At 41.4% G+C, this 27,829-nt stretch overlaps 2 protein-coding genes across 2 annotated transcripts in view; one reads left to right on the forward strand and one right to left on the reverse strand.

Moving 5' to 3' along the window:
* The window catches only part of LOC115775288 (uncharacterized), a 106,299-nt gene that overhangs the window by 69,987 nt on the left and 8,483 nt on the right, over nucleotides 1–27,829 (forward strand). Inside the window, exon 6 of the mRNA XM_030722845.1 lies at nucleotides 17,807–17,890. Coding sequence (XP_030578705.1) covers nucleotides 17,807–17,890 — 84 coding nt within the window. The remainder of the gene's footprint in view (nucleotides 1–17,806; nucleotides 17,891–27,829) is intronic.
* On the reverse strand, nucleotides 20,726–25,583 carry LOC115775287 (uncharacterized protein K02A2.6-like). The gene is made up of 2 exons (XM_030722843.1): nucleotides 20,992–25,583; nucleotides 20,726–20,960 (listed from the first exon to the last, which is right to left on the reverse strand). The coding sequence occupies exon 1, from the start codon at nucleotides 25,285–25,287 to the stop codon at nucleotides 21,244–21,246; it is 4,044 nt and encodes a 1,347-aa protein (XP_030578703.1). The 5' UTR covers nucleotides 25,288–25,583; the 3' UTR covers nucleotides 20,726–20,960; nucleotides 20,992–21,243.

A 27,829-nucleotide genomic window follows, 5' to 3' on the forward strand; every position in this document is an offset into this window, starting at 1 on the left:
AAAACTCTAATATTAATGGAGTTTGAAGTTTGTTCCACGACTGCATTTCACTCACTGCCTCTGTTTGTATCTCTGTCACTGCAGGACCAACATGGAGCGAGAAGTCGGCACTCTCAAGAGGCTGACAAACCTCACAGAAGGAAGGGAGGAAAAAAATACACCTGTGATCAGTGTGGGAAGGATTTAACTACTAAGACTTTGTTAAAAAGACACCAAGTCATCCACACTGGACAGAAGCCATTTAGCTGTGACTTGTGTGGAAAGTCTTTTACCCGGGCTGGAAGCTTAAAAACACACCAACTCATCCATAGTGGAGAGAAACCGTACAGCTGTGATCAGTGTGGTAGAGCTTTCACTGACAGTAGTAGCTTAAAGAGTCATCAAGTCACCCACTCTGGAATTAAGGCATACAGCTGTGACTATTGTGGAAAAACTTTCAGTCTGCTACAGAGCAGAAATAGACACCTACGCATTCACACTGGACATGATGTGTACAGCTGTGATCAGTGTGGCAAAAAGTTTGGAACAGACTCACAGTTACAATCCCACATGTTTACCCACACTGAGGAGAGACCTCATAAATGTGACCTGTGTGATAAGACTTTTAAAGCTCCACAGCACCTGAGAGCACACCAACAGATCCACAGCAGAAAGAGACTCTACAAGTGCAGTTACTGTGAGGTATGTGTTTTTATTTTGATCTTGTAACTTTAGCCTGACTGTTGGGAACAACTGTTCATTTATGATTTTTGCTTCTATGATCATAAGAAACTAAGTTATTACTTTTTGTAGTGACAAACATTTATATCACTGTATTATTTATGATACACCAGTTTCCTGGTATATCATGGTATTATTATTTCTGCATATATGTGTCTTTATGTTGGTTTACAGTGGCTCCTTCTTCAGTCAGGTGTATATAGAATAAAAATAATTTTATTGTCATAAAAAATAAATTATAAAATACAACCATAGAAAAAATTATCAAAACATTTCTGTTTAATTCTTTGCTTTGAAGCCCAAATTCTTCTGTCTGCAGGTAAAAACACCTGTAAGCTTTGTTAGCACAGAGTAAACAGAGCCAAACTACAAACAGTTTAAATATTTGTCACAGGGAGTCGGTCCTTAACAGGCTGCCTGCTCTGCTGTTTGCTTGTGATGCCACTTTTTGTCGTATATTTGGCTCGTTTACGTTAATGTTTCCACAGCAGAGCTGGAAGTGGGCCTTTAAAACTATTTACATTGTTTGTCTTTGACTCACCTGGTTTCCTGTTGCTGTGTGTGGGCGGAGCTTCCTGGGTGGTGTAACCTCTTCCTACCATATATAGATCCATGTTACATTTGCCATTATGGCTGCTGGAGTTTGGCAAGTGTCCCTAAAGAACACAATCAGCTTAAATTCAAACTGATGACTCCTTCTAGAAGTGAGTCCTGTTACTTTGCAGCCATATTGAAACACACTGGAGCACTTACAGTTATTTTGAAGCATTATCTAAATTAACTTTTATTTCAAAGATCAACGGGACATAAAAACTTCATGCACAGAATATTCAGTCAGATCTGATAAAATCAGCTAAAAGTTTTCTGACTTTGTACACAAATAAGATTTTAACAGCTTCTCTCCTGGTAGTTATACTTCCACCATCTTTCTATCTAATATTTAGTCAGAAATTTCAGTTCAGAGTTGAGCTCCATGTCTCTCTCTCATAATGTCTCTGCTGCTACCAGGACCTAACCTAGCAGTGACCAAGGATCCCACAGTCTGCCCTGCAGCAGTCCAACAGAGTTCATCACTGTAAACTGAACCACAACACTGCAAACTACCCAGTTTAGCCTGCACTTACTGTCCACTATAAACTTTGAATAACATGAATTATCATTTCATTTGCTTTCAGAAAACTTTCTAGAAGATGAAACATCATGTACAGATCCAATATCTGACTAAAACTCTAAAATGAATGATAACATTACCTGTAAGCTTTAAATTAGTAGCTTATCAAAGGACACTTGCTGAGCAGTCTTTACCTTAGAAAGAATCTCATCTTCCTCTCATGTCCTCTCTTTGTTCCACCGTTCTCCAGCTCACAGAGTCAAAGTGTGACTTGTCTGAAGGCTGCAGGAGAAAGTCTGTATGAAATGAGCTGTATGAAAAATGAACAGACACAGCTGTGTCCAAAATCACTCACTGCTCACTTATAGTGAGTCCCACAGTTTGTTGTGCTCTATGACTGTACTCTGTATAGTATGGTGGTGGTATATAGTATTACATTAGCAGTATTGTAGTATTACTGTGGTATTCTGGTCGTATATAAACATTATAATATTACACTGATGTTATCGCACATTTACAGTGGTGGTAATACAGTACTATAATATTATTGTAATATTGCACTAGTACTGTCATAGTGTGAAATTAGTATTGTATCACTATGTTGGCAGCAGTTTAGTAGGACTGTGATATTGCAGTATTATGGTGGTATTATTGCAGTGTTACAGTGGTAGTGCTTTAGTATGACATTAAGGTTATTCTATTATTAAATGAGTATTATTGTAGTATTATGGTGGTAGTATTGTAGTTATTGTATCCCAGTAAGCTGAGTGTTGTAATGTAAACAGTAAAATGTAATTGGACGTTGGCAGAGATGCTCTTTATTCCAGGCGACGTACAGGATAAAAATGTTGAAGGAATTCTCTGACTTACACTGTCTTTGTGTCTTTGTTTAGAAGCAGAGCCACACAGATGGATCCAGTTCTCAACCCTGTCATCGCTGTGGTGGTGGGAAAGCGTTTCGCTGTGACCTTTGTGGGAAAACTTTCAGTCATCAAGTGAGCCTAAAAACACATCAGCGTAGACACACTGGACACAAACTGAAGGACTGCAAAGAATGTGGGAGAAGCTTCACCACAACAAGTAAATTAAAACGCCATGAACTCATCCACAGTGGGGTTAAAAAGCACCTCTGTGACCAGTGTGGGTCATCCTTCATCACTGCAGGTGAGCTTAAAGCGCATAAACGAGTCCACACAGGAGAGAAACCATACAAGTGCAGACACTGTGACAAAAGCTTCTCATGTTCAGGCAGTCGTACCTTTCATGAAAGTACACACACTGAACACACTGAAGGGAACTACAGCTGTGACCAGTGTGACAAGAGCTTCAGGAATCTCACTTCATACTCCCGACACAAACGATCCCACGCTGCAAGGAAACTGTTTCACTGTTACCAATGTGCAAAAACATTCTCTTCATTATCTGCTCTGTGCAAACATCAGCGTGATCATGCAGGCCTGAAATCATTCCCATCATTGGATCACAATGAATCTGCAGACACACAAAGATCCTCTTCTGGTCAAACTTAAAAACCTTGAGATCCGGCTCCACAGAATTCTGATGGAATCTCCTGTAAAGATCTGATGAGGGAGCTGTGAAAGAAAATGTTACATAGTTATTAAATTAGTAGCTTGAAGTTATTTTTAAATTCAAGCTACTAGTTTTAGTATTTGTATTATAAAGTTATCTTACATTTTAGTTTGTACTGAATCTGTTTTATCTTCATGTTGTTGCTGTTTTATTGTCTGTGTTGTAAATCTTACAAACGTTAAATAAAAATATTTAAAAATGTTAAAGAAACAGTTTAATAATGATTCATTTGAGCCATGATGTCACTTCCAGTCCAAATTTATTTATAAAGCACATTTAAAACAACAAGGTTGACCAAAGTGATGGACGTGAAAACAGGATAACACAATAAAATAAATACAACACACAACAATAAATAAGAAATCACAAAAATGTAAAAAGAAAGCTCGACCCCCCCGTTCTTAAATCTAGTTTTAGGAACACTGAGGAGGAGCAGGTCAGCAGATCTCAGTGACCCTGAGGGGTCATAAGGTGTTAGTTCAGCCAGATATGATGGAGCCAACCCATTAAGAGATTTAAAAACCTACAATAAAATCTTAAAATGAATCCTAAAACACAGGAAGCCAGTGAAGGGAGCCCAGAACAGAGGAGAGATGTTCTGTTTTACAAGTTCTGGAAGAAGGCTGAATTTCAGAGTAAAGACTGAAGTGCCAAATGGAAACATGTTTGCAGTCAGATGAACTGTTTTCAGTGGCACAGATGGAGGTTTATCAGAGGAGGAGACTTGGCTGCTCTCCACTCACACTGAACAGGCTTCCTGCAGCTTATTAAAAACTCTGACATTAACATGAAGAAAAATAAAGATGTTTCATGTTTCCAGATATTTGATGATTATTCCAATTATATTGAAATAATTTGTTAAAGTTGTGGTTTTAATGCTGGTTTTTGTTTTACTTGCTCAGAGTTGTTCCTTTGTTATCAGCTTCTCTTTAATCAGCACTGACTGCCACTTTATTAGGTCCTCAGAGATTTTGGTCCATATTGACAGCATCACACAGTTGCTGCAGATTTGTTGGCTGCGTATCCATGATGAGACTCTCCCGTTCCTCCACATCCCAAAGGTGCTCTGTTGGATTGAGATCTGGTGACTGTGGAGGCCGTTTGACTGCAGTGAACTCAGAGTCAGGTTCAGTAAAGCAGTTTGAGATGATCTGAGCTTTGTGACACGGTGTGTTATCCTGCTGGAAGCAGCATCAGAAGATGGTACGCTGTGGTCATAAAGGGATGGACTTGGTCACCAACAATCCTCAGGTAGGAAAATGGACTCCCCCTATATCTCTGACAGTGGTTTGGTCCACTGCCTGCCATTCCCTCCCTGCGTTACTCTCAAAGCTAAAACAAAGGACGTGTGAGATGTTTTTTTATTTGTGTAACTCAGTGAAATCCAGAGGCTGAAAAAGTACTGAGATTCTGTACTTAAGTAGAAGTACAAGTACTTGTGTTAAAAAATACTTTGATAAAAGTCCAAGTACTGGTTCAACTTCTTCACTTAGTAAGAAAGTAAACGTAGTTCTTTGGAGGACGTTTGTTCCTGCTATTTTTCTGTAAAGCTAACTGAACCTCATTATATATTATTGTAATATAATAAAATAATCTTACATGAGAATAGAAACATTATTCCAAAATAAATTTTAATCCTAATGAATGCACTCAGCTTGAATCTGTTATGTAGGACAAAAACTGTGAAAGGGAATTCAAACTCAGCTCTGTTCTCTGTGTCCTCCATAGTAGAGGGTGACTGTGCCTCCACCTAAACACAAACATGAGGATACTCAGGGGTTACAGTGGGATTCAGAAGGTGGAGGAACCCTAAGATCAGCTGTAGTGGCTCTGCATGAGGAGAAGAATCACAACTTTCTATTGTAGCTCCAGTAAATGATGTTGGTGTGCAGGCTGTGATCAGCTGACCTGCTGCTGCTGCTCTGAGGTTTACTACTCTGTGTGGATTTATAAAAGATTAAAATCTAAGGAGCCATTTGGGAGCCGAAAGAGCCGGCTCTCTGAAAAGAGCCGGAATTCCCATCACTAGTCGGAACTGCCTAATGTAGCCAGTCGGCGCAGCTTCACACAAGTCTGACACCGCTCTCTATCTTAGTTCAACTTTTATACAGACTTAGACACAGTTACACATTTATTGAAATATGCAAGCATGTAGCATGCTTATCAGTTCCTTCTTCTGTGTCCTTCACTGTCGCCTGTTAACGGCCTCATCTGGGTCCTGTAGACACAAAACATCAGACCAAAACACACATTCTTTCCCAGTAAATCATCGGCATGTGATTTTGTTGTTTCTCTACTATGCAGTCTTATTTCTGTCTGCTGTTCAGTGTTATTTCAACACCTTCACCTTGTTGTGAAGATTAATTCTGCAATATACTACTTAATACTATATTTCTATTTAAATTGTTATATTTATGGTATGTCTCGTGTGCAGCTTATTTACACGTCTCCCTTCAGCAGCAACGTAGCAGTAACATCGGCTGCTGATGGTGAGTGCTGCAGTGGACTCTGATGGGAGAAAACCTTAATGTGTGTAGTGTGCGTCATTGCTGAGGATGTGAGTGATCATTTAACTGCCTTTCTCTTTATCGTGTGCCTTACTTATGAGTAGCCTGAGTTGTAGGTGAAGTAGTGTGATAAACATAGAGTCAAGTCCGATACGTGACGAGTAGTAACGTTTCCCTGTGTATTCCAATACTGATTTCTCCTAGTGTAAACTGTATGCAGACTTTACCCTTTAGCTTACATACATGTTAGAACGTTGATCTTGCTTGTGGCATGCATGTTATGGTTATATTAGTTGTAAGCTAGCGGCTGGCTTGCCGACCCCATTTGCTGAGGGGCATGTAGCGACACGTCCCATGCTATGAGCCATTGTAGCCACTAGATGGTAGTGTTGCATTACATTTGAATGTGAATTCCCTAATACCTGTAGAACTGTAGTGAAGTAGGAGAAATAGGTAGAATAGTGCAAATTCGGGAACTGTTGTCTGATGTTTAGTAAGCTGAGGATGTTTATTCATATTTATCTGTTTATTGAGTTTATTAATGTAAATATTATTTCTTTATTAATCTATTTTCAGACCACATACTATCATGCATACCTACTGATGTTACTGTGCTGTTCATATTCTGGAGCCTAATTAAAGTACGCAACTGCATGTGATGGGCTGCTGAGTGTTCTGATCGACACACCAGGAAGACACCCAATATAACACCTTTCTGCTAGCGCTATCTAACAATGGTAAGACATCCCGGTTTTGTTGGAGGAATTGTGGAAAGGTGGGTGACTTTACTCATATATTTTGTGATTGCCCTAAAGTGGTTGAGTTTTGGAAATATGTACACCTAGATATAAAAACTATTTTAGATATTTATTTATATTTGGACCCATCTGTATATATTTTGGTAATTGTTCCTAGAGATATAGTGGACAATAAATAAATATTTAATTAGAGTCTTGCTTCTGATTGCGAAGAAATGTATTACATCTGCTTGGTTAAGACCACAATCTCCCAATATTATGCAATGGAAAGACAGAAATACACAGGTTTACATTATGGAAAAATACAACATCAAGACTACAACTTAAGATGGATATAGTTTAATCTAAATGGAAACTAATAACTAGATTTATAATGGAATCCTGATACCTCTACATATTTATATGTATTTTTTTCTTTTTGTTATAGGTTATTTGGTATTATTATTATTATTATTATTATTATTATTATTATTATTATTATTATCAGTACTGTTAGTGTAGGTAATGTGGATTTACCTGTTCATGAACATAGTTATTGAATGTTATTGAAGTAGTGGTGGTGGTGTTAAGATTTATCTGAGGGAAGTCTCTGATGCTTTATTGGTTTGTTTGTTTGGTTGGTTGTTTGTCTGTTTGTTTGTTTTTGGTGTTGTTTTATTTATTTTCTTTCATCGATAGTTTCCAGAAGACTTGTACCAGAGTTGGAATTAAATAACATGTATATGTACTGTAAAATCTAATGTTTAAAATGGACGGTATAAAGAAGGGTTAAAGATGTAAAATGAGAACTGGTACAAGGATTGGACTGTATATATGTTTAAATGAGGCAATTTTTGGAAAATAAATAAAAAGTGAAATAAAAATGAAAGCACTGATACGGCCATTCAGGACCAGCCCACTTTTCTTGAGCTTGTGTCATGTTTGCAATGCCTCAATAGTAAAGACATATATTTCCTCACTGAGGTCCCAAATCGAATGGTGCTCAGAGCTGCTGATCATGTTCCCAGAGCTCTTCTAAGATGGACTTCCTGCTGATATTTGGAGTTCTGAGCTCTCTGAGGTTCTCAGGATGTTTGGGAATACTGGAACAGCCCTGAAAAATCCTCTCACTCCCTCTTCCCCTGGCTGGCTGAAGAAGGTTTCATGTTTTCACACGTCAGCATGTGACCTTTACTCTGACTCAGAGCCAGTCTGAGCAGTCAGACGGCATATTTTTAAAGCTACCACATCAACACACACACACAGAGCTGAGCCCCTCCCACCTTTCCTGCTGCAGGTGGAGTCCTTCCAGGAAGCAGCTCACCTGTGTGTCAGTGTTTAGTGTTCAGGTGTGGAGTGGAGCTTCTTCTTCTTCTGCTCTGTTTGCAGAAACTGTAAGTTTGCTTTTTTTCCTCCTTTAACAGTTTGTCTTTGGGAACTCCATAGCTCACAGCTTAACAGGGAAACAGGGATGGCTGTTCCCGCGTTGTCCCAACTCAAGGACCGCGGCTTCCGAAGTGTGTGTGTGTGTGCGTGTGGTGTGTGTGTGTGTGGTGTGTGTGTGTGTGTGTGTGTGTGTGCGTGTGTGTGCGTGTGTGCGTGTGCGTGTGCGTGTGGTGTGTGTGTGTGTGTGTGTGTGTTTGTGTCAGCTAGCAGTCAGAATGTGAAGCTTTTGTAAACAGCTTGGTCCTGGGCGTTGTTACTGAATTAAAGCTGCTTTCTGCCATTTCTACAGTCAGTTTGACCTGTTGGTTTGTAGGACTCCAGGAATGGGGGAATTTGGAGGCTGAAATCTCAAAACACAGTTTGTTTCCTGAAGAAATCAATTACACCCTGGGACACTGTTGGGATAAGCAGGATTCTCCGTCCCGTTTCCCCCCGGGTCCATTGATAAAAGAAGAGAAGGTTAGACTTTCAGTTTCGTCTTCAATGTTTTATTAATACAGGATCGACATATGTAATAGTCAAAAATAATGCAGAATACAATGATTACACAAGCATGCTTGGAGACCACGTCATTTAATCCTTACCGCATTCAAGCGTTCTCTGCCTATTCCTCTCTACCCTGGATCAGGCCCGCAGTCTGCTCCTCTCCTTTGTTCCTTTGCTTTTGTACTCCCCTGCACCCAGACCTTATATGGAGTTGTTTTTCACCCTTACTTCTGCTTTTCTGTCTGCTCCCTTTCTGTCAAGCTTCCTTTTCCTGTTTCTCAGTTTGCCACACTCTTATTATTGCTCTCACTCTTATTATTGCTACCATTTTGCTATGTTTGCACAATATTTATTCATACTACGGTTATATGTTGCTGAAGCAATTCTTTCCCCATTTCCTGGGCCTCTCTATCCTCTTATGAAGTGGGAGAAATGATACCCTTCAGTGCTCTTAACCATTTTGCCTCAAGAAAACGTACAAGGCCTGCAATGAGCTTTACACCACACTTAAGCACTTAATGCATTTTAATCCCTCAACACCTTTTTGTAGTCATTGTGGATGAATTATTGTTGTTTCTTGATATAGATGCCATTTGGATGTAATGAAGAAATTCTCCACTGACAAAGTCATAACATAAATTTATTTACAAGAAAGAACAGTCTCATACCAAGCACTCCTAGTCTGTGCCTGGGAATGACCACCGATTGTCATCTCTGTGTCTCCTCTTTCTCTCTTGTCACTCATAGAGGAATGTGAGATACCCTTTATACATTTGTTCTTGCCAGTGTGACCGGGGACACCTCTGACCCTCGTTCTTCTTTCTCTGGCCCTGAGGCTCTTTCTCAGGAAGGGGCTTTACATTTACTCTCTTTTTCCAGAAGACATAAAGAACCCATATGGAACTGCAGACAATGCAAAACAGCAGGCACTACATAACCCCCTTTTCGAGACTTAATACTAAAGGCCGTTTCACACCGGATGCGTTGTGTAAAAACGACAAGAAATTCCGAATCTTTCGGATGCGAACCTGTTGTGTAACCTACACACACACCGGACGCGTTGCGTTTTTGCGACTAAATCCTCCTTATATAACGCACGGTGGAAAAAAATGCAGTCGACATCAAGCGATGATGTAATGAGGCCCTGATGTTTCTAAACAAGAGAAGGAAGAAAGAGAGTTTATGGGTTCATCCAACTCATAAGAAAGCAGCAGCAGGGAGAGTTTCATGGTTTGATCCCGGAGTTGAAGCTGCATCACGTATGCTTTCGCGCATATTTCAGGATGTCAATGGGACAGTTTGAGCTCTTGTTGGCAGAGTTGGGATCACATGTGAGGAGGCAGAGGATAATATCAGAGAGCCGACTGACCCGGAGCAGCGTGTAGCTGTGTGTCTGAATATGATTTTATTGTTCCCACATCACTGTATATTCAGTACATCGGTGCGCGTTTTGAGCTATGACCTCACATGCTGCTAAATGCAGCGCTCTGATTGGTCAGTCCTGTTTGTTCGCTTGCTAAAGTCAGAAAAATCGAACTTGATCCGAAAAAATAAATGCCGCAAATTCGTCCTGTGAAATGACGCGGTCGGTGTGAACGGCTGCATTAAGAACAGGAGAGTCCGAAAAATATTTTTAACGCACGAAACATTCGCACGGAATTTACGCGTCCGGTGTGAAAGGGCCTTTAGTCTCAAAAAACCAAAGTGCAACACAAATATATTTATTAGGGGTGGGACTCGATTAAAAAAATTAATCTAATTAATTAGGAGCTTTGTAATTAATTAATTGAAATTAATCACATTTTAATATCTAACATGATAAATATTAATTTAACTTTGGTTGATGAATGAATCAATATACATAAGCTTAAACTTCAAAATTTTGTTTATTTTCCCACCAGTCTACTACACAGACCAACGAAAGGTGGAAGTGCTCCTGTGATAAGCAAACTCCTGAAATTAAAGTTAAGCTTCATAACTGGATAGTTTTATTCAACATTAATGTCTCATTTAAAATAGTTAATCATTCGCTCAGCTGTATTCCTTGATGTTGAAATGTGTTATGCTTGTTTTAACAGCTTATTTTGAATGAAAGAATTAAAATTAAACCACAAAAAGGAGTAAAAGTTTGTTCTCCATTTAACCAGCTGCTTTTACACAGCTGTGCTTCACACTCACGGTTGCTAGGCAACATGAGCTACGCAGAGGTGAGGGCAGGTGATGCTGATATGAAGGCGAGCCGCTCACTTCCAATCTTTGCGGTCTTCGTGGGCTGCGAAGGACGTGGGCCAGGTCCTTCGCAGGATGCGGCCTCTGAATTTTTGACATCGTGTATCGATATAATCTGTATGCCTGGAATTCGTGCACTGAGAAACGTTTCACGGTGCAAAGTGCGATTAAAATGCGTTAAAATTTTTAATTCGTTATTCGCCCTGTAATTAATTCATAGAAATTAACGCGTTAAAGTCCCACCCTTAATATTATCATTACAACAAACAACTGTTTCTCCCACTGCATTTCTCATAGCTTAACTTTAGCAAGAATTTGTACCTTTGTGAGGTGTGAGAGCAAAAAAACCTGTCTGGCAGCCATCTTTAATCTTAACAGGAAAATTCTCTCACGGCCCCTTACTGCCTTGGCAACTGCATCATGCACCTCAGATATTTCCCAAAGATAAGGGAGAAATTCTAACAAGTTTATGACAAGGCAGAATCCTCTGTATCTGGGTCAGATCTCTCTGAGTCTCTGTTTGGGGTTTCTGAGCTATTTCACCCTAAGACTGCTTATGGTGCTTCTTCTCCTGAATCAGACACTGAGGGTAGCACTTTTCAGCCACCCCCTACTAGAAACTGTGAGCCTTTAACCTATGCAAGTTTTTCCTGAGACTGATACTAATTCTGCACCTGTGCAATTTACTGCAGAGACTGCCATTTGTGTTGCTTGGGCTCAGACTGTAGAGTTCCCTAAGCCAGCCAACTGTGTACAATGCATGTATACAAACATTCCCTTAGACTGCTGTTTTCTGAGGCCCCACTAGCACCTAAACCTGCTTAACAGGTGGGAGTGGCCAAGGACAGGCTCACTCCTGGACCCATTTTGTTTTCATAGGTGGAGGCAGACACGCACAGGCCTGCCTCTGCATCCATCCCTGTTCCTCGGGTGAGGATAACCTGGTCACAGTCTGCAGCTGCAGCCTCAGTATCACCTGTACCTGCACCTTCAGCTTCAGAGTCTTCAGCTTCAGTCGCTTCAGCTTCAGAGTCTTTAGCTTCAGTGTTGGTCTCTGCTTCAGAGCCTTCAGCCTAGCCACCTACAACTCATCTGTCACCTGAGTCACCTCCTTCACCAACTACTTCTTATGCACAGCCTGAACCACCTGCACCTCGGCCACCATCATCTGCTTCATCTCTGCCAGAGTCTTTGTCCTCACCTGCTGCCTGCCGCCTGCTGATCAGCCCCAGTTGTCAGAGGAGACGGCTGTGCGATGGATGGATCTGTACATGATGTCACTGCCCCGAGTGTTCCGATTACCACGGGGACCACTATTACCTTCATCTTCCACATCCTTTCCAGCTCCTCTCTGAGGCCTTGGTATTTGCTTCTCGTGTTCCTTCTTCTTGATTTTTCCCGTCACTTGGTATTGCAACGTCTCCTTCTTCCTTTGTCTGTCCATCACTACAATGTCTGGTTGTTTAGCCATCATAAGTTTGTCTGTCTGCATCTGGAAGTCCCACAGGATCTTAGCTCTGTTTTTCTTAACCACCCTTGGGGGTGTGTCCCATTTTGATCTCGGGACTTCCAGGTCATACTCGGCACAGATGTTCCTGTATACTATGCCGGCCACTTGGTTACGGCATTCCATGTATGCCCTGCCTGCTAGCATCTTGCACACTGCTGTTATGTGCTGGATTGTCTCAGGGGCATCTCTGCACAGCCTACTAGTGTTGTAGTCAAGACCGCCTAACCCGAGACCAAGTCAAGACCAAGACCAGAGGGTATCGAGACCGAGACAAGACCAAGACCAGTGCCTGATGCTATATGACATAATATAATGTGAAAAATTATAAAAATTACTTCTCAAATTGATCTGAAAGATCCACATTCCCATAAAATCACCCTGATATTAAATACTCACAGTTCAAATAAATGTAACCATCTTTATTTAATACTTCTGGGTGACTTCCATCATTTATCACAGAATGTAAAACAATTATTCATAGTTTATGTCACGGTTTGATACTGAGGACTGAAGCAGACGCAGGGTGGCGGGTTTAGTGCAAGGTTTATTTACAGTGAATCAAAAGCACAGAGCAGGCAGGCCAGGAACGGGGGGGGGGGTTGGGGGCGAGAGACTCCGGAGGCAAAGGTGGAGAAAGGAGCTTCGGGTGCGGTATGGCGGCCAAGCAGAGAGGTGGACACTGAGGAGAGGGATCCGGTGGTGAGCTTCCCAGGAGATCTCCGCTCGACGGGCAAAATCTGAATACAAGAAAACACAGGTAAGTTACGGGGTAAACGCAAGGAGCTGTGCACATCAAGGAGCCGAAACTAACTGTTTCACAGTCAACGATCCAGCGACAAATGACAGCCTACTGCCAGCTTAAGTAACGCAGGAGGATGAGCTGAGCGGCAACAGGTGTGGAGATTGCTGCTCCGCCCGCCGGCCCACGAGGGTGGAGACCTCCCCACAACTCCAGAGGGTCGTGCCCACCAAAACACACACCAGAGAGAAAGAGAGAGAGAGAGGAAAACAAACAGAAACACAACCAATAAATAGCCTGGGACGTGACAGTTTATCACAATACTCTTAACTGTTTTCTGCCTTTCATAAACAATACATAAAGTTATATTGTTTTTAAACCAACAACAATCTTTACAAATGTGAACGCTATTTCAAAACCACATAGCTAAATGTGTAAAAATGGCAAAACAATCATCAACAGTAAAAACTAAAGCTATAAGTTTATCTCATATACAGATTAAAGCTGCAGTATGTATCTTTTATGAAAAAAAATTTTTAATCAGTTTTTTACATATTTGTTAAAACTGACACCATGTCAGGACAGTATGAGATGGATAATCTGTGGAAAAAATCGAGTTCCTCCACCGCTTCCCTGAATTGCTCCCAGTCAAGAACAACCAATCAGAGCCAGGAGGAGGGTCTTAGCACTGTCAGTCACTCCTCGTGTGTGCTGCTCAATGTAGTTGTGTGCGATACTTCAAGATTTGGCATCGATGTGATGCCAAGTGAATAGAGGGCCAGTATCGCCCATACTGATACAGACACTTTTTAATAATTATGAAGAATTTTCATGAAGTTTAACTGGTTTGAGGTTTTTTTCCTTTGGATCATTAATTAGTTAAAACCCAGGATAGAATTGGGCAAAGTTTATATGTAAGTAGAAAATACTTTATCAAAATAAAAGTTATTGTTCTGAAACAATAGAACATTAACAAAACAAATTTCCCCATAGATTGATGTCTGGATTTTTTTTATTTATTTACTTATTATTTTTGTTAAAAGAAGTGTACCAAATCATCACTCAAGAACAAATGGAAACTGTTTTCCAGGTAGATTGTTCAGAAAGTATAATACATAAATTTAATAAAAATGTCCCTTCGTTCACTAATTTTCTTGATTTTTTTCTTAAATAAACAAGCTGTACAAATTTAAGTTTAATTTTGCTTTAAATGTTTCATAGCAAATTCCTTTTTTCCCCCCAAGTAAAATATGTTTTGTGTCACATGACAGTATAACAAACCACTGTGGGGAGGGGAGGAGCAAAGTGTGCCTGCTCTGTGCTGTGACAGGAGCGACACTTAGACAGTCAGCCTGCATCTGTGATGAAACCGCAGCACTGCACACAAGAGAGAAACTGAAGCCAAAGTATCGATCTCATTACACTGATATTGATCAATACCAATATCAAAATTGGTATTGATATTACTGATATTAGAATTGATCTGCCCACCACTAGCTCAATGTACTAATGGTGGAGAAACAACTTACTTATCTGCCATCATTGGTAGCCATGGTAACTACAGGGTTCAAGCAAGAAATATTTTTCAGCCCAGCCCTAACGCTAATACTAATTAGTAAGCTAATGCTAAGCACTAAATGCCGCTTCCACTTGTTAACTGAGTGACGGGGCCTACGATGTAACTGGAAACCACCTCTGAAGCCTAGGCAGTAATCACAGTCTTTGTGGATGTGTAGTTACATTTCTCGAGGTGTATGTCAGGTTAGGTTCAGAGAGGACTTTCAGTTATGTATGAAGGACCAATGCAGAACTCTAAATCAGACCTTATTAGATCGATAGAGTGATAAATTTTGCATATAATCCAGAAAAGTTACATTTATATATCAAGCATTTAATGTGTCCCAGAGTGCCGTCTCCTTCCACTAATGTGTTTGCAGAAATCACATAAAAAAAAAAAATACACAACAAAAACATAATCCAGATTTTTTAACAATCAGCTGCTCAAAGCATTTCCTATATTCGAATATCAGCCACCATGTTGTGAGCATAAATGATCACATTTTTAATGCAACAATAGGAAGTGACATCATCTTGCTAGGAACTGTAGTTTTTTATTCTTGAAGGCCTCTCATAGCTCCACTGGTGCTGAAAACTAATGTTTGACTATTCTGAATACAAGTAGGGCTGCAACTATCAATTATTTTAGTAATCAAATATTCAATTTGTTACTCTGTCAATTAATCAAGTAATTGGATAAGAAATAAGTTTTCCTTTTAACAGTTCATCTGCATAATTTAACTTCCGTACTGCAGATGTTTCTCTGTGTGAAATAAACAGGGTGGATGGAGCAGCTACAAAGTTCTCTTTTCTTCATGCTGCTGATCAGGTGGTTGATGAAGGACCTCCAGCTGTTTCACCGTAAAGGTTTTAAGGTGATTACAGGAACAAGAGCTCCTTTCACTCCACCTGAGCTCACGGTTTCTGCCTCTTTGCAGTTGCTGTGCCTGCAGTCTGACAGCACATAAAACAGCTGCTGTTGTGTTTTTGTTGTAAAACTGGGGGCAGAATGAGCTTAATGCTGCAGTGCTTTTTATTCACAAGCATCCTCCAAATTACGTTTCTACTGCAGCTCTATTTTTAGATAAAAAATATTTTGACGGAGCCTCTCGGTACTGAAGGGGGTGGAGGGGGGGCACGGAAAGAATGCCAGTGCTAATGGCAGCCCCTGCTAGCAAACTGTGGTTGTAGATCTGTTCTGGTGGCTACAGCTGACATAAAGAAAAAATAACAGCTGACATCCTCTACACAACACACGCGTGCACATTCAAACACGCACACTCACAGCACAGAGCAGTGAAGCTGTGGAAAATCCTCTAAGCAATGATCCACTCATGTTAAAGGGTCAATTTTTTTTTTTCCCAAATGACGGAAATTAGTTGAAGCCACTGAGAACTAACGTGGATGAAATGCTCCGCTTACACGGAGACACCTGAGTTGTAGAGTTGAAAGGAAACATCGAAGCAACAAATTTGTGTCGAGGATTTTTAATAATCAAGTTGAGTTAATCCAAGAATCGTTGCAGCCCTAAAATTTGCATTAAATTTTCAGTTTGTGTATCAAAATACATGAAGGTTGGTATTTACCTTTCATGCTGGGATTTTTTTTTTTGTTGAATAGGAAGCCTGAAATTTTTTCCTTTGATCTTCATTTTCCCTCTTACTTCTCGCGTTCATCCCGGTTGTCATTTAATTGCCATTTTAATTTCTGTAGCCCACGAAATCAAGTGCACACACGACCAAACGTGCACATTGTTAATGAAACTGTCCGTGCTCTGTGGTAGATTGCAAACTGCAGCGAAATGATGCAGGCGCAAGCGGCGATAATAGCAGCGATAGGGGCAGAGTCTGCGAGGTGCGCTCCTTTGAGAGGCAGAGGAGCGCAATCTTTGTTGGATCTGAATTAGTACGATTTGCATCCAATAAAAGCAAAGATGTTAACAAATTAACTGGACAATATTCTGGCAATTTAGTGATATTTCCAGAGCTGTGGTCTTGACTGGTCTTGAAATAAAATCCTGAGTCCGCAAGGTCCGAGTCCATGACAAGACCGAGACCAAATGCGGTCGAGTCCATGACAAGACCGAGACCATCAAAAAGCGGTCTCGAGACCAAGACCGATCTCAAGTACTACAACACTACAGCCTACACCTGGGGTCTTGCCTGGTGTGGTAGACCCCAGCCTCTACTGATCTTGTACTCAGAGCTTGCTCTTGTGCTGCCGTGATTAGTGCCTCTGTGCTGTCTGTCAGTCCAGCTTTTTCCAGCCATTGATAGGATTTCTCTATGTCCACCACTTCTTCTATCTGCCGGTGGTACATGCCGTGCAGAGGCCTGCCCTTCCATGACGGTTCCTGTTCTTCGTCGTCTTCTTTCTCGGGTTTCTGATGCCTGAGGTACTCACTAAGCACATGATCCTTTGTGGCCATCTTCCTGATGTACTCATGGATCTTTGTTGTTTCATCCAGGATAGCGGTTCTGACACTCAGTAGTCCTCAGCCTCCTTCCTTCCGCTTTGTGTACAGTCTCAGGGCGCTGGATTGGGGTAAAACCCTCCATGCATGTTAAGGAGCTTTCTTGTCTCGACATATATATATATATATATATATATATATATATATATATATATATATATATATATATATATATATAAAGATTTTTTTGTGGTTATGCCTCTGGACACCACCACAGGCATGTCAGATTTGATTTCAGATGTGACTGAGGTGGACTTTCAGCTTTAATTATGGGGGCTGACCAAATATTTTGTATTAATTGTTTAGGAATTACAGCCATTTTTAATAAACAGTCTGCCATTTTAAGATGATTGTGCCAGAGTGATGATGGCAGATTTAAGTCTGACAGCACTGGAATGCATAAGTGATGTAATGAATAGAGTAGCAGCTTGAATATCCAGGAAAGTAGACAGATGAGTGATTACAGATGTGCTTTATTGAACTTACATATAAGCTTCATTGCTAAACTGTCAAAATACAGTATTGATCATTGAAATCAGCTTTATTATAAGTACTTATAAATGAATATTTCAATGGCCTATTTAGAGGTGCCACCAGAGGAGAGAGAAAAGCTTCTTTAGATTACTAAAAATGATTTTCTCTGTCTCTGTTAGAACTGATTAAAGTTGCTTGTGGCCTCATTCTTGTCCTCATATCCACAGGATTTTTTCAGATATCGATTCTGGTCGTGATTCTGTGATGAGTTCTCGATCCAAGGACTTGTTTCCATCCTTTCCTTCAGATGGGTAAGATGTTACTAAGTTGTGAATGTAACATTAATTTGTTCAGTGCAACATTTCATAAGGTTTGTGTACAGACACAGCATGTTAGTTTTCAGTGTTCTTGGATAGTGTTTTTTACCTCTTAACAAATGAATTCAACATTTAAAAATTGCATTTTGCATTTACTAAGGGCATATTTTTCTAATATTAAAATTTGTTTGATTATTTGAAACATGTACATCTGACAAATATCCAGGAAGGGGGCACATAGATTTTCACAGTACTGATGAGTTTAAATACCTGTGGTCAATCATCCAAAGCAACAAGTCTGCTGCTTTGGACGGTGAAGAAGAGAGTGCAGGCAGGGTGAGATTTATTATTTAAACTGCAAGAATGTCTGAAAGACATAAAGGCCTGGATGATCTCTAATTTTCTGCTTCTAAATTCCAATAAAACTTAAATTATTGTTCTCTTCCCTATATAGCTTAGAAACATAGTGTCTAACCAGATCCTTACTCTGGATGGCATTACTTCCAGTGTAACACTGTGAGGAATCTTGACCAGTCATTTTTACCAGGATATGTCCTTAAGTGCACATATTCAGCAAACATGTAGGACTGCTTTTTTGCATTTACACCATATTTCTAAAATTAGAAACATCAGAGTGAGGCTGAAAAGCTAATTCATGCATTTGTTACCTCTAGGCTGGATTATTATAGTTCATTAATATGAGGCTGTCCTAAAAGCTCCCTGAAAAGTCTTCAGCTGATCCAAAATGCTGCAGCTAGAGTACTGACAGGGACTAGAAAGAGAGAGCAGATTTCTCCCATATTGGCTTCTCTTTATTGGCTCCCTGTTAAATTCAAAATAGAATTTAAAGTCCTTCTTCTTACATACAAGAGCTTGAATAATCAGGCCCCATCGTGTCTTAAGGAATTTATAGTGACATATCTGTCATGTACATTGTGGCAGGCAGGTTTTAAGACCCCAGTGCAGGACTCAGGACATGCCTGAACTTTACCATCAAATTTTATTAGCTGGAAGACGGGAAAAAAACTGTACGGAGCAAGCAGAGCAAACTGCAAAGCTCACTTGAACAGAAATAGTCATGGACAGGAGAGCAAAGAGAAGGAAGAGCACAAAGCAGATGATCCAACAGAGAACTGAAGAAAACAGAGATAATATATACACACCCCAAAAATCAGGAAAATAGGACACACCAGGAAGCACAACTGAACAAAATTTGCCTGACAAGACTAAGGAAGCTAACAAGGGAAACAGGGTTCAAATACAAATAACTAAAACCAGGAACTGAAACACAGTTATCTAACTAAGAATCAAAACCAGAATTTGAAAGTCCAAAAGCAAGAACTCCCACACCCGAGACCCAGGACCACTACATTATCACACCAATAGAGCACTTTGCTCTCAGACTGCTGGCTTACTTGTGGTTCCTCGGATACTTAAGAGTAGAATGGGAGGCAGAGCCTTCAGCTTTCAGGCCCCTCTTCTGTGGAACCAGCTCCCAGCTTGGATTCAGGAGACAGACACCCTCTCTATTTTTAAGATTAGGCTTAAAACTTTCCTTTATGATCAAGCTTATAGTTAGGGCTGGATCAGGTGACCCAGAATCATCCCTTAGTTATGCTGCTAAAGACCTAGGCAGCTGTGGCATGATTGTTGTGGTTTGGTGCTATATAAATAAGATTGAATTGAACTGAATATTAACTTTGAACACAGGTTTTGAGAAGCCTTACAAACAGTTGTGTGTGTGTGTGTGTGTGTGCGCGTGTGTGCGAGTGTGTGTGTGTGTGTATAAACAGTTTATGAATATATGTATATATGTATTATGTACAGTATATAAGTATATATGGAAATCCCAGCTTGCCCATATTGGCAGTCTATTTTTCCCTCCAAGCTCGGGTCCTCTACCAAAGGCCTGGGAGCTTGAGGGTCCTGCGCAGTATCTCAGCTGTTCTCAGCATTGTGCTCTTCTGGACAAAGATCTCGGATGTTGTTCCAGGAATCTGCTGGAGCCACTCTCCCAGTTTGGGGGTCACTGCCCCGAGTGTTCCGATTACCACGGGGACCACTGTTACCTTCATCTTCCACATCCTTTCCAGCTCCTCTCTGAGGCCTTGGTATTTGTCGAGCTTCTCGTGTTTCTTCTTCTTGGTTTTCCCGTCACTTGGTATTGCAACCTCTCCTTCTTCCTTTGTCTGTCCATCACTACGATGTCCAGTTGTTTAGCCATCATAAATTTGTCTGTCTGCATCTGGAAGTCCCACAGGATCTTAGCTCTGTTTTTCTTAACCACCCTTGGGGGTGTGTCCCATTTTGATCTCGGGACTTCCAGGTCATACTCGGCACAGATGTTCCTGTATACTATGCCGGCCACTTGGTTACGGCATTCCATGTATGCCCTGCCTGCTAGCATCTTGCACACTGCCGTTATGTGCTGGATTGTCTCAGGGGCATCTCTGCACAGCCTACTAGTGTTGTAGTCAAGACCGCCTAACCCGAGACCGAGACAAGACCAAGACCGAGGGAGGGCGAGACCGAGACAAGACCAAGACCAGAGGGTATCGAGACCGAGACAAGACCAAGACCAGTGCCTGATGCTATATGACATAATATAATATGAAAAATTATAAAAATCACTTCTCAAATTGATCTGAAAGATCCACATTCCCATAAAATCACCCTGATATTAAATACTCACAGTTCAAATAAATGTAACCATCTTTATTTAATACTTCTGGGTGACTTCCATCATTTATCACAGAATGTAAAACAATTATTCATAGTTTATGTCACGGTTTGATACTGAGGACTGTGTTTTATTCTTGTTCGTTTCTTTCTTGTAATTCCTCAAAGAGCACAAACTCGGTCCACTTTAACTCATAGGGTCTTTAACTTTATTAATTCAGGCGTGTAAACAACAATACAGCTCGGTCTGGATGCCCTGCTGCATACGCTTCCGGCCCCTAAAACTGTCCGAGCGCTTCACCTATACAAACAGTAGTTCCTATTGTAACATCCCTTTTCTTTTCAGAATTACAGCTTCCCCTTAATTTCAACATCTGACTAGTACCTCTGAAAACAAACTATTCATCTTTAGTGACCTCTGAAAAAATTCAAAACAAAACATTGACTGTCACATGACTCGCATCATTCCGAGCCTGAACATAGCTCATCCCCATTTCAACATATACAGTACAGTTTTTTTTTTTTTTTCAGTTCAGAGTGCATTTCTTTATAACAGGTAATTATTAACATAAACATATTCCATTGTCCTTTTTCTGTTTTGAACACTTATTGTCATTTTCCCCATTTTGATGTAAACCCCCCAAAGGCCATGAGCAACACTGAGTAATTTATCTGTGTGACAGGACATAGTCCTTATAGTGTTGTGGCATCTTGACTGTGCGACCTGCTCTGGTTGTGACAGTGGTCTCTCCGCTACCAGTGTCCTTTGGTGTGTGGTCTAAAACCCTGTGCGGAGGATGGACAGACCCTGCCTGACCCTGTCCTGTAACCTCTGCCTGAATTGGGAAGTTGATGTCCACATCAACGGGGTCCCTGACTGCCCTTTCCGGAACCAGTCTGAGGTGTCTGCGGTTTCTCCTGATGACACTCCCAGATTGCAGTTGTATCTCATAGGACCTTTCATCGATCCGCGACAGCACCTTGCCGCATCTCCAGACGGTCTGTGGTGGGAACGGCTGTATCCTCACTGAGTCCCCACTTTTAAGCACAGGCAGATCCTTGGCTGAGCGGTTGTAGTAGGTGCTTGGATGTGTTTGCCTGTTCATCAGTTCCTGTTGAACTTGAACAACCCTTGGTTTCAGCAAGCTACTTTTCATTGGTAGCAATGTTTTGGTGCGCCGACTGAGCAGTCTTTGTGCTGGACTGGTGTTCAGGCCCAGCGACGGTGTGTTACGGTGGTCCAGCAAGGAAAGATAGGGGTCCTGTCCTGCGGCTTTGGCTTTGTGCAGAAGTCGTTTTGCTGTCTTAACAGCTGATTCTGCTTTGCCGTTGCTCTGGGGATAACCTGGAGATGAGGTCTTATGTTGAAATCCCCACAGTTGGCTAAACTTTTTGAATTCTTGTGACACATATTGTGGGCCATTGTCTGAAATCACTATATCTGGTATACCTTGACGGGCGAAATGAGCCTTAAGTTTCTTTATCACCGTGGTTGATTTTGTGTCGGCCAAGTAATCTATTTCCCAGAAATTTGAGAAATAATCCACTGTGATGAGGTAATCCCTGTTGTCAAACATAAACAGGTCTGTGCCCACCTTAGCCCATGGCCTGTTTGGCACTTCGTGTGGTATTAGTGTTTCCTTTTGCTGTTTGTCATCCATGGACCGGCAAATGTCACACTTCGCTATGTACTGTTTAATCTGCTCATTCATGCCTAGCCAGTAAACGCACTCTCTTGCCCTTCTAAGACATCCTTCGACACCCAGGTGCGATGCATGTATACGGCTGGTGATTTCGGTTCTCATGGCATCTGGTATAACTGCACGCTCCCCTCTGAAGACTATCCCACGCTGGTGACTGAGTTCCTCTTGGAATGAAAAATAAGGCCTGATTTCACTTGGCACATGCAGCTTGTTCTTTGGCCATCCCCATGTCATTGTGTTGATGAGAAGCTGCAGTGTTTTATCCTGTTCTGTGGCTGTCTTTATCTCCTGTAGTCTGTCTGCTGAGATCGGTAGATGTTGTACCATGTTAACTGTTTCTAGCTCAGCCTCCACAGGTACGTCCTCCAGAGGATAGGCTCTGCTAAGGGTGTCTGCTAGCACTAAATCCCTTCCTGGCACATACAAGACTTCTGTATCATATTTCTGTATGCGCAGCATCATACCCTGCAGCCTTTTGGGAGCACTCAGCAATGGTTTTCGCACTATGGTTTCTAATGGCTTGTGATCGCTCTGAACAGTCACTTTGTGGCCATATGTGTACTGATGAAATTTCTCCAGGCCAAAGACCATTGCCAGAAACTCCTTTTCTATCTGTGCATATCCTTGTTCTGTTTTTGTTAGTGCTCTACTAGCAAAAGCAACTGGCTTGCCCATTTGCATCAGTGCTGCACCTAATCCTGTGTCTGATGCGTCACTCTGCAATGTCAGCTCTTCTTCTGGGTTATAGTACTTTAACACAGGGGCATTTGTTATTGTCTTTTTTAGATTAAGGAACGCCTCCTCTTGTTCTGCATTCCACGTCCACTCACTATCCTTGTGTGTCAAGTCTCTTAACACTTTACAGTGATCTGACAGGTGAGGGCAAAACTTGGTTAAGTAATTAGCCATACCTATCAGTCTTTGCACTGCTTTCACATCTGTCGGCGCTGGCATCTGCTCAACAGCACGCACCTTTTCTGGGTCTGGTTTGAGGCCCTCAGCAGTCAGGCGGTGTCCGATGTATGTAGTCTCCTTCTGCTTCAATCTGAACTTGTCTGCATTCAGTTTTATATTCTTTTCTCTGCATCTGTCCAAAAACTGCTTCAATTTTCTGTCGTGATCTTGCTCTGCCTCCTCTTCCGTCTCTCCCTGCCCTGTGATCAGAATGTCATCCGCTATGATGTACAGTCCAGGCATATTGTCTAGTGCTTGCATCAGTTTTCTCTGAAAGATTTCTGGGGCTGTACTTATCCCCATTGGCATCCTCAGCCATCTATACCGACCAAATGGAGTGGCAAACGTCGTCACATAGCTGGACTCCTCCTCCAGCTGTACATGCCAAAATCCACTCTTGACGTCGCACACTGTGAACACTTTAGCTTTCGACAGGTCTGGTAGAATGTCCTCAATAGTTGGCAGTGGAAAGTGACTACGCCTTAGCGCTTTGTTCAAAGGTTTGGGATCGATACACACTCTAGGCTTGCCATTTTGTTTTTGGACAACCACCATGGCACTGATCCATTCTGTACTGCATTCCACAGGTGTGATTATCCCTCTCTGTTGTAGGTTTTGTAATTCTTCTTTAAGCGGTTTCATTAAAGCCACTGGTACACGTCTCTTTGGTAGCTGTACTGGCTTTACTGTACTGTCTATCTCCATTTTATATTTTCCCTCTAAACACCCATCTCCAGTGAATACATCAGCGTATCTCACTTTAATCTGCTCCACCGTCCAGGGTTCTATTGCAGGCTTTTTTGCCGTTGTGACTATGCTATCAATTGCCATGATGTTTTCATAGTGCACTTTAATCAGCTTCATTGCCTCACTGGCTTTCCTACCAATCAAAGGCATTACACCATCTGTATCCACCACTTGGAACTCCAGTCGGTACAGTTTATTGTTTCTTGGGTTTCTTATCTTAACTTTACACTTCCCTATAGGTCTCAGTTTGCTTTTGTTGTACATGACTAGCACACTTTTGGTATGTTCCAACTCAACGTCTGGATTTAGCAGGTTGATTGGGATAATGTTGCAGCTAGCTCCACAGTCTATTTGAAATTGTACTGTGTTTTTCCCTAGCAGCATGCCTGCGTACAGAAGCTGGGAGTCTTTTTTAACTGTACCTGTCTCTTTTCTTTCTTTTATTCCCTTGTCCTCACCACATCTTGTCTCCTCAGTGTCCACCTTCTCCATCTCTGTTGAGGTGACACTGGCGATATCCTCGTATTCATCGCTCACACTTTCTGTCTTTATGTTACTCACATGTTTGTGTCTTGTCCGGTCCATTTTTGCTTTGCATTTAGCTGCAAAATGGTTCTTTGTGCCACACTTAGCACACTTTTTCCCAAATGCAGGACATTTTTCTTTCCTCTTCTCGTGCGTTTTCCCACAGAATTTACACTGCACTGTGTTGCTGTCTGTACTCTGGTACTGTGCTCCTTGTACAGCATGCACCTCTTCTGCAATTGCGCTGGTGATTGCTTTCACATTCTCCTTGGACAGTTCGGCCGCTCTGCACAGTTGAAGACATGTGTCCAGTGTGAGGTTCTTTTCACGAAGCAGGCGTTCTCTCATGCTTGTATTGTTACCTCCACACACAATCCTGTCCCGAATCAGCGAATCCCTTAATGTCCCAAAGTTGCACGTTTTTGCTAGCAGTCTTAGTTCAGTAACGTAGCTGTCAATGCTCTCGCTGGCCCCCTGACTCCTAGTAAAGAAACGATAACGTTCAACCGTCTCATTCACGCCGGGGTTGCAATGATCATCAAACTTCTTGATGATATCCTCTAGCTTCCAAGCATCATGAGCAGTATCTCCCATCAGCGTGTCCAAAAGGTCTCTGCCACTGTCACCGACTAGATAGCTGAACAGCTTTACCTTCTGTGTGTCGTCTGCATCTGTCAGCGTTAGATCCACATACAGCAGGAACTCGTCCCTCCAGCTCTTCCATGTCTTTGCGATGTTGCTGGAATCCAGGCATAGCGTCCGGGGCGGCTTCAGGCCATCCATGACGTGTTGTAGTGGTCTCTCTCCTCGTTAGCTCTCGCTACCGCTAGACGGCACACACTGTAGTGCTACGCTACTGTAATCCAGACCAAGTCCTCGCCGCTGCCACCATGTTTTATTCTTGTTCGTTTCTTTCTTGTAATTCCTCAAAGAGCACAAACTCGGTCCACTTTAACTCATAGGGTCTTTAACTTTATTAATTCAGGCGTGTAAACAACAATACAGCTCGGTCTGGATGCCCTGCTGCATACGCTTCCGGCCCCTAAAACTGTCCGAGCGCTTCACCTATACAAACAGTAGTTCCTATTGTAACAGACTGAAGCAGACGCAGGGTGGCGGGTTTAGTGCAAGGTTTATTTACAGTGAATCAAAAGCACAGAGCAGGCAGGCCAGGAACGGGGGGGCGAGAGACTCCGGAGGCAAAGGTGGAGAAAGGAGCTTCGGGTGCGGTATGGCGGACAAGCAGAGAGGTGGACACTGAGGAGAGGGATCCGGTGGTGAGCTTCCCAGGAGATCTCCGCTCGACGGGCAAAATCTGAATACAAGAAAACACAGGTAAGTTACGGGGTAAACGCAAGGAGCTGTGCACATCAAGGAGCCGAAACTAACTGTTTCACAGTCAACGATCCAGCGACAAATGACAGCCTACTGCCAGCTTAAGTAACGCAGGAGGATGAGCTGAGCGGCAACAGGTGTGGAGATTGCTGCTCCGAAAGCCGGCCCACGAGGGTGGAGACCTCCCCACAACTCCAGAGGGTCGTGCCCACCAAAACACACACCAGAGAGAAAGAGAGAGAGAGAGGAAAACAAACAGAAACACAACCAATAAATAGCCTGGGACGTGACAGTTTATCACAATACTCTTAACTGTTTTCTGCCTTTCATAAACAATACATAAAGTTATATTGTTTTTAAACCAACAACAATCTTTACAAATGTGAACGCTATTTCAAAACCACATAGCTAAATGTGTAAAAATGGCAAAACAATCATCAACAGTAAAAACTAAAGCTATAAGTTTATCTCATATACAGATTAAAGCTGCAGTATGTATCTTTATGAAAAAAAATTTTTAATCAGTTTTTTACATATTTGTTAAAACTGACACCATGTCAGGACAGTATGAGATGGATAATCTGTGGAAAAAATCGAGTTCCTCCACCTCTTCCCTGAACTGCTCCCAGTCAAGAACAACCAATCAGAGCCAGGAGGAGGGTCTTAGCACTGTCAGTCACTCCTCGTGTGTGCTGCTCAATGTAGTTGTGTGCGATACTTCAAGATTTGGCATCGATGTGATGCCAAGTGAATAGAGGGCCAGTATCGCCCATACTGATACAGACACTTTTTAATAATTATGAAGAATTTTCATGAAGTTTAACTGGTTTGAGATTTTTTTCCTTTGGATCATTAATTAGTTAAAACCCAGGATAGAATTGGGCAAAGTTTATATGTAAGTAGAAAATACTTTATCAAAATAAAAGTTATTGTTCTGAAACAATAGAACATTAACAAAACAAATTTCCCCATAGATTGATGTCTGGATTTTTTTATTTATTTACTTATTATTTTTGTTAAAAGAAGTGTACCAAATCATCACTCAAGAACAAATGGAAACTGTTTTCCAGGTAGATTGTTCAGAAAGTATAATACATAAATTTAATAAAATGTCCCTTCGTTCACTAATTTTCTTGATTTTTTCTTAAATAAACAAGCTGTACAAATTTAAGTTTAATTTTGCTTTAAATGTTTCATAGCAAATTCCTTTTTTTCCCCCCAAGTAAAATATGTTATGTGTCACATGACAGTATAACAAACCACTGTGGGGAGGGGAGGAGCAAGTGTGCCTGCTCTGTGCTGTGACAGGAGCGACTCTTAGACAGTCAGCCTGCATCTGTGATGAAACCGCAGCACTGCACACAAGAGAGAAACTGAAGCCAAAGTATCGATCTCATTACACTGATATTGATCAATACCAATATCAAAATTGGTATTGATATTACTGATATTAGAATTGATCTGCCCACCACTAGCTCAATGTACTAATGGTGGAGAAACAACTTACTTATCTGCCATCATTGGTAGCCATGGTAACTACAGGGTTCAAGCAAGAATATTTTTCAGCCCAGCCCTAACGCTAATACTAATTAGTAAGCTAATGCTAAGCACTAAATGCCGCTTCCACTTGTTAACTGAGTGACGGGGCCTACGATGTAACTGGAAACCACCTCTGAAGCCTAGGCAGTAATCACAGTCTTTGTGGATGTGTAGTTACATTTCTCGAGGTGTATGTCAGGTTAGGTTCAGAGAGGACTTTCAGTTATGTATGAAGGACCAATGCAGAACTCTAAATCAGACCTTATTAGATCGATAGAGTGATAAATTTTGTATATAATCCAGAAAAGTTACATTTATATATCAAGCATTTAATGTGTCCCAGAGTGCCGGCTCCTTCCACTAATGTGTTTGCAGAAATCACATAAAAAAAAAAAAATACACAACAAAAACATAATCCAGATTTTTTAACAATCAGCTGCTCAAAGCATTT

The sequence above is a fragment of the Archocentrus centrarchus genome, unplaced genomic scaffold (genome assembly GCF_007364275.1).
Source record: "Archocentrus centrarchus isolate MPI-CPG fArcCen1 unplaced genomic scaffold, fArcCen1 scaffold_101_ctg1, whole genome shotgun sequence".
NCBI lineage: Eukaryota > Metazoa > Chordata > Actinopteri > Cichliformes > Cichlidae > Archocentrus > Archocentrus centrarchus.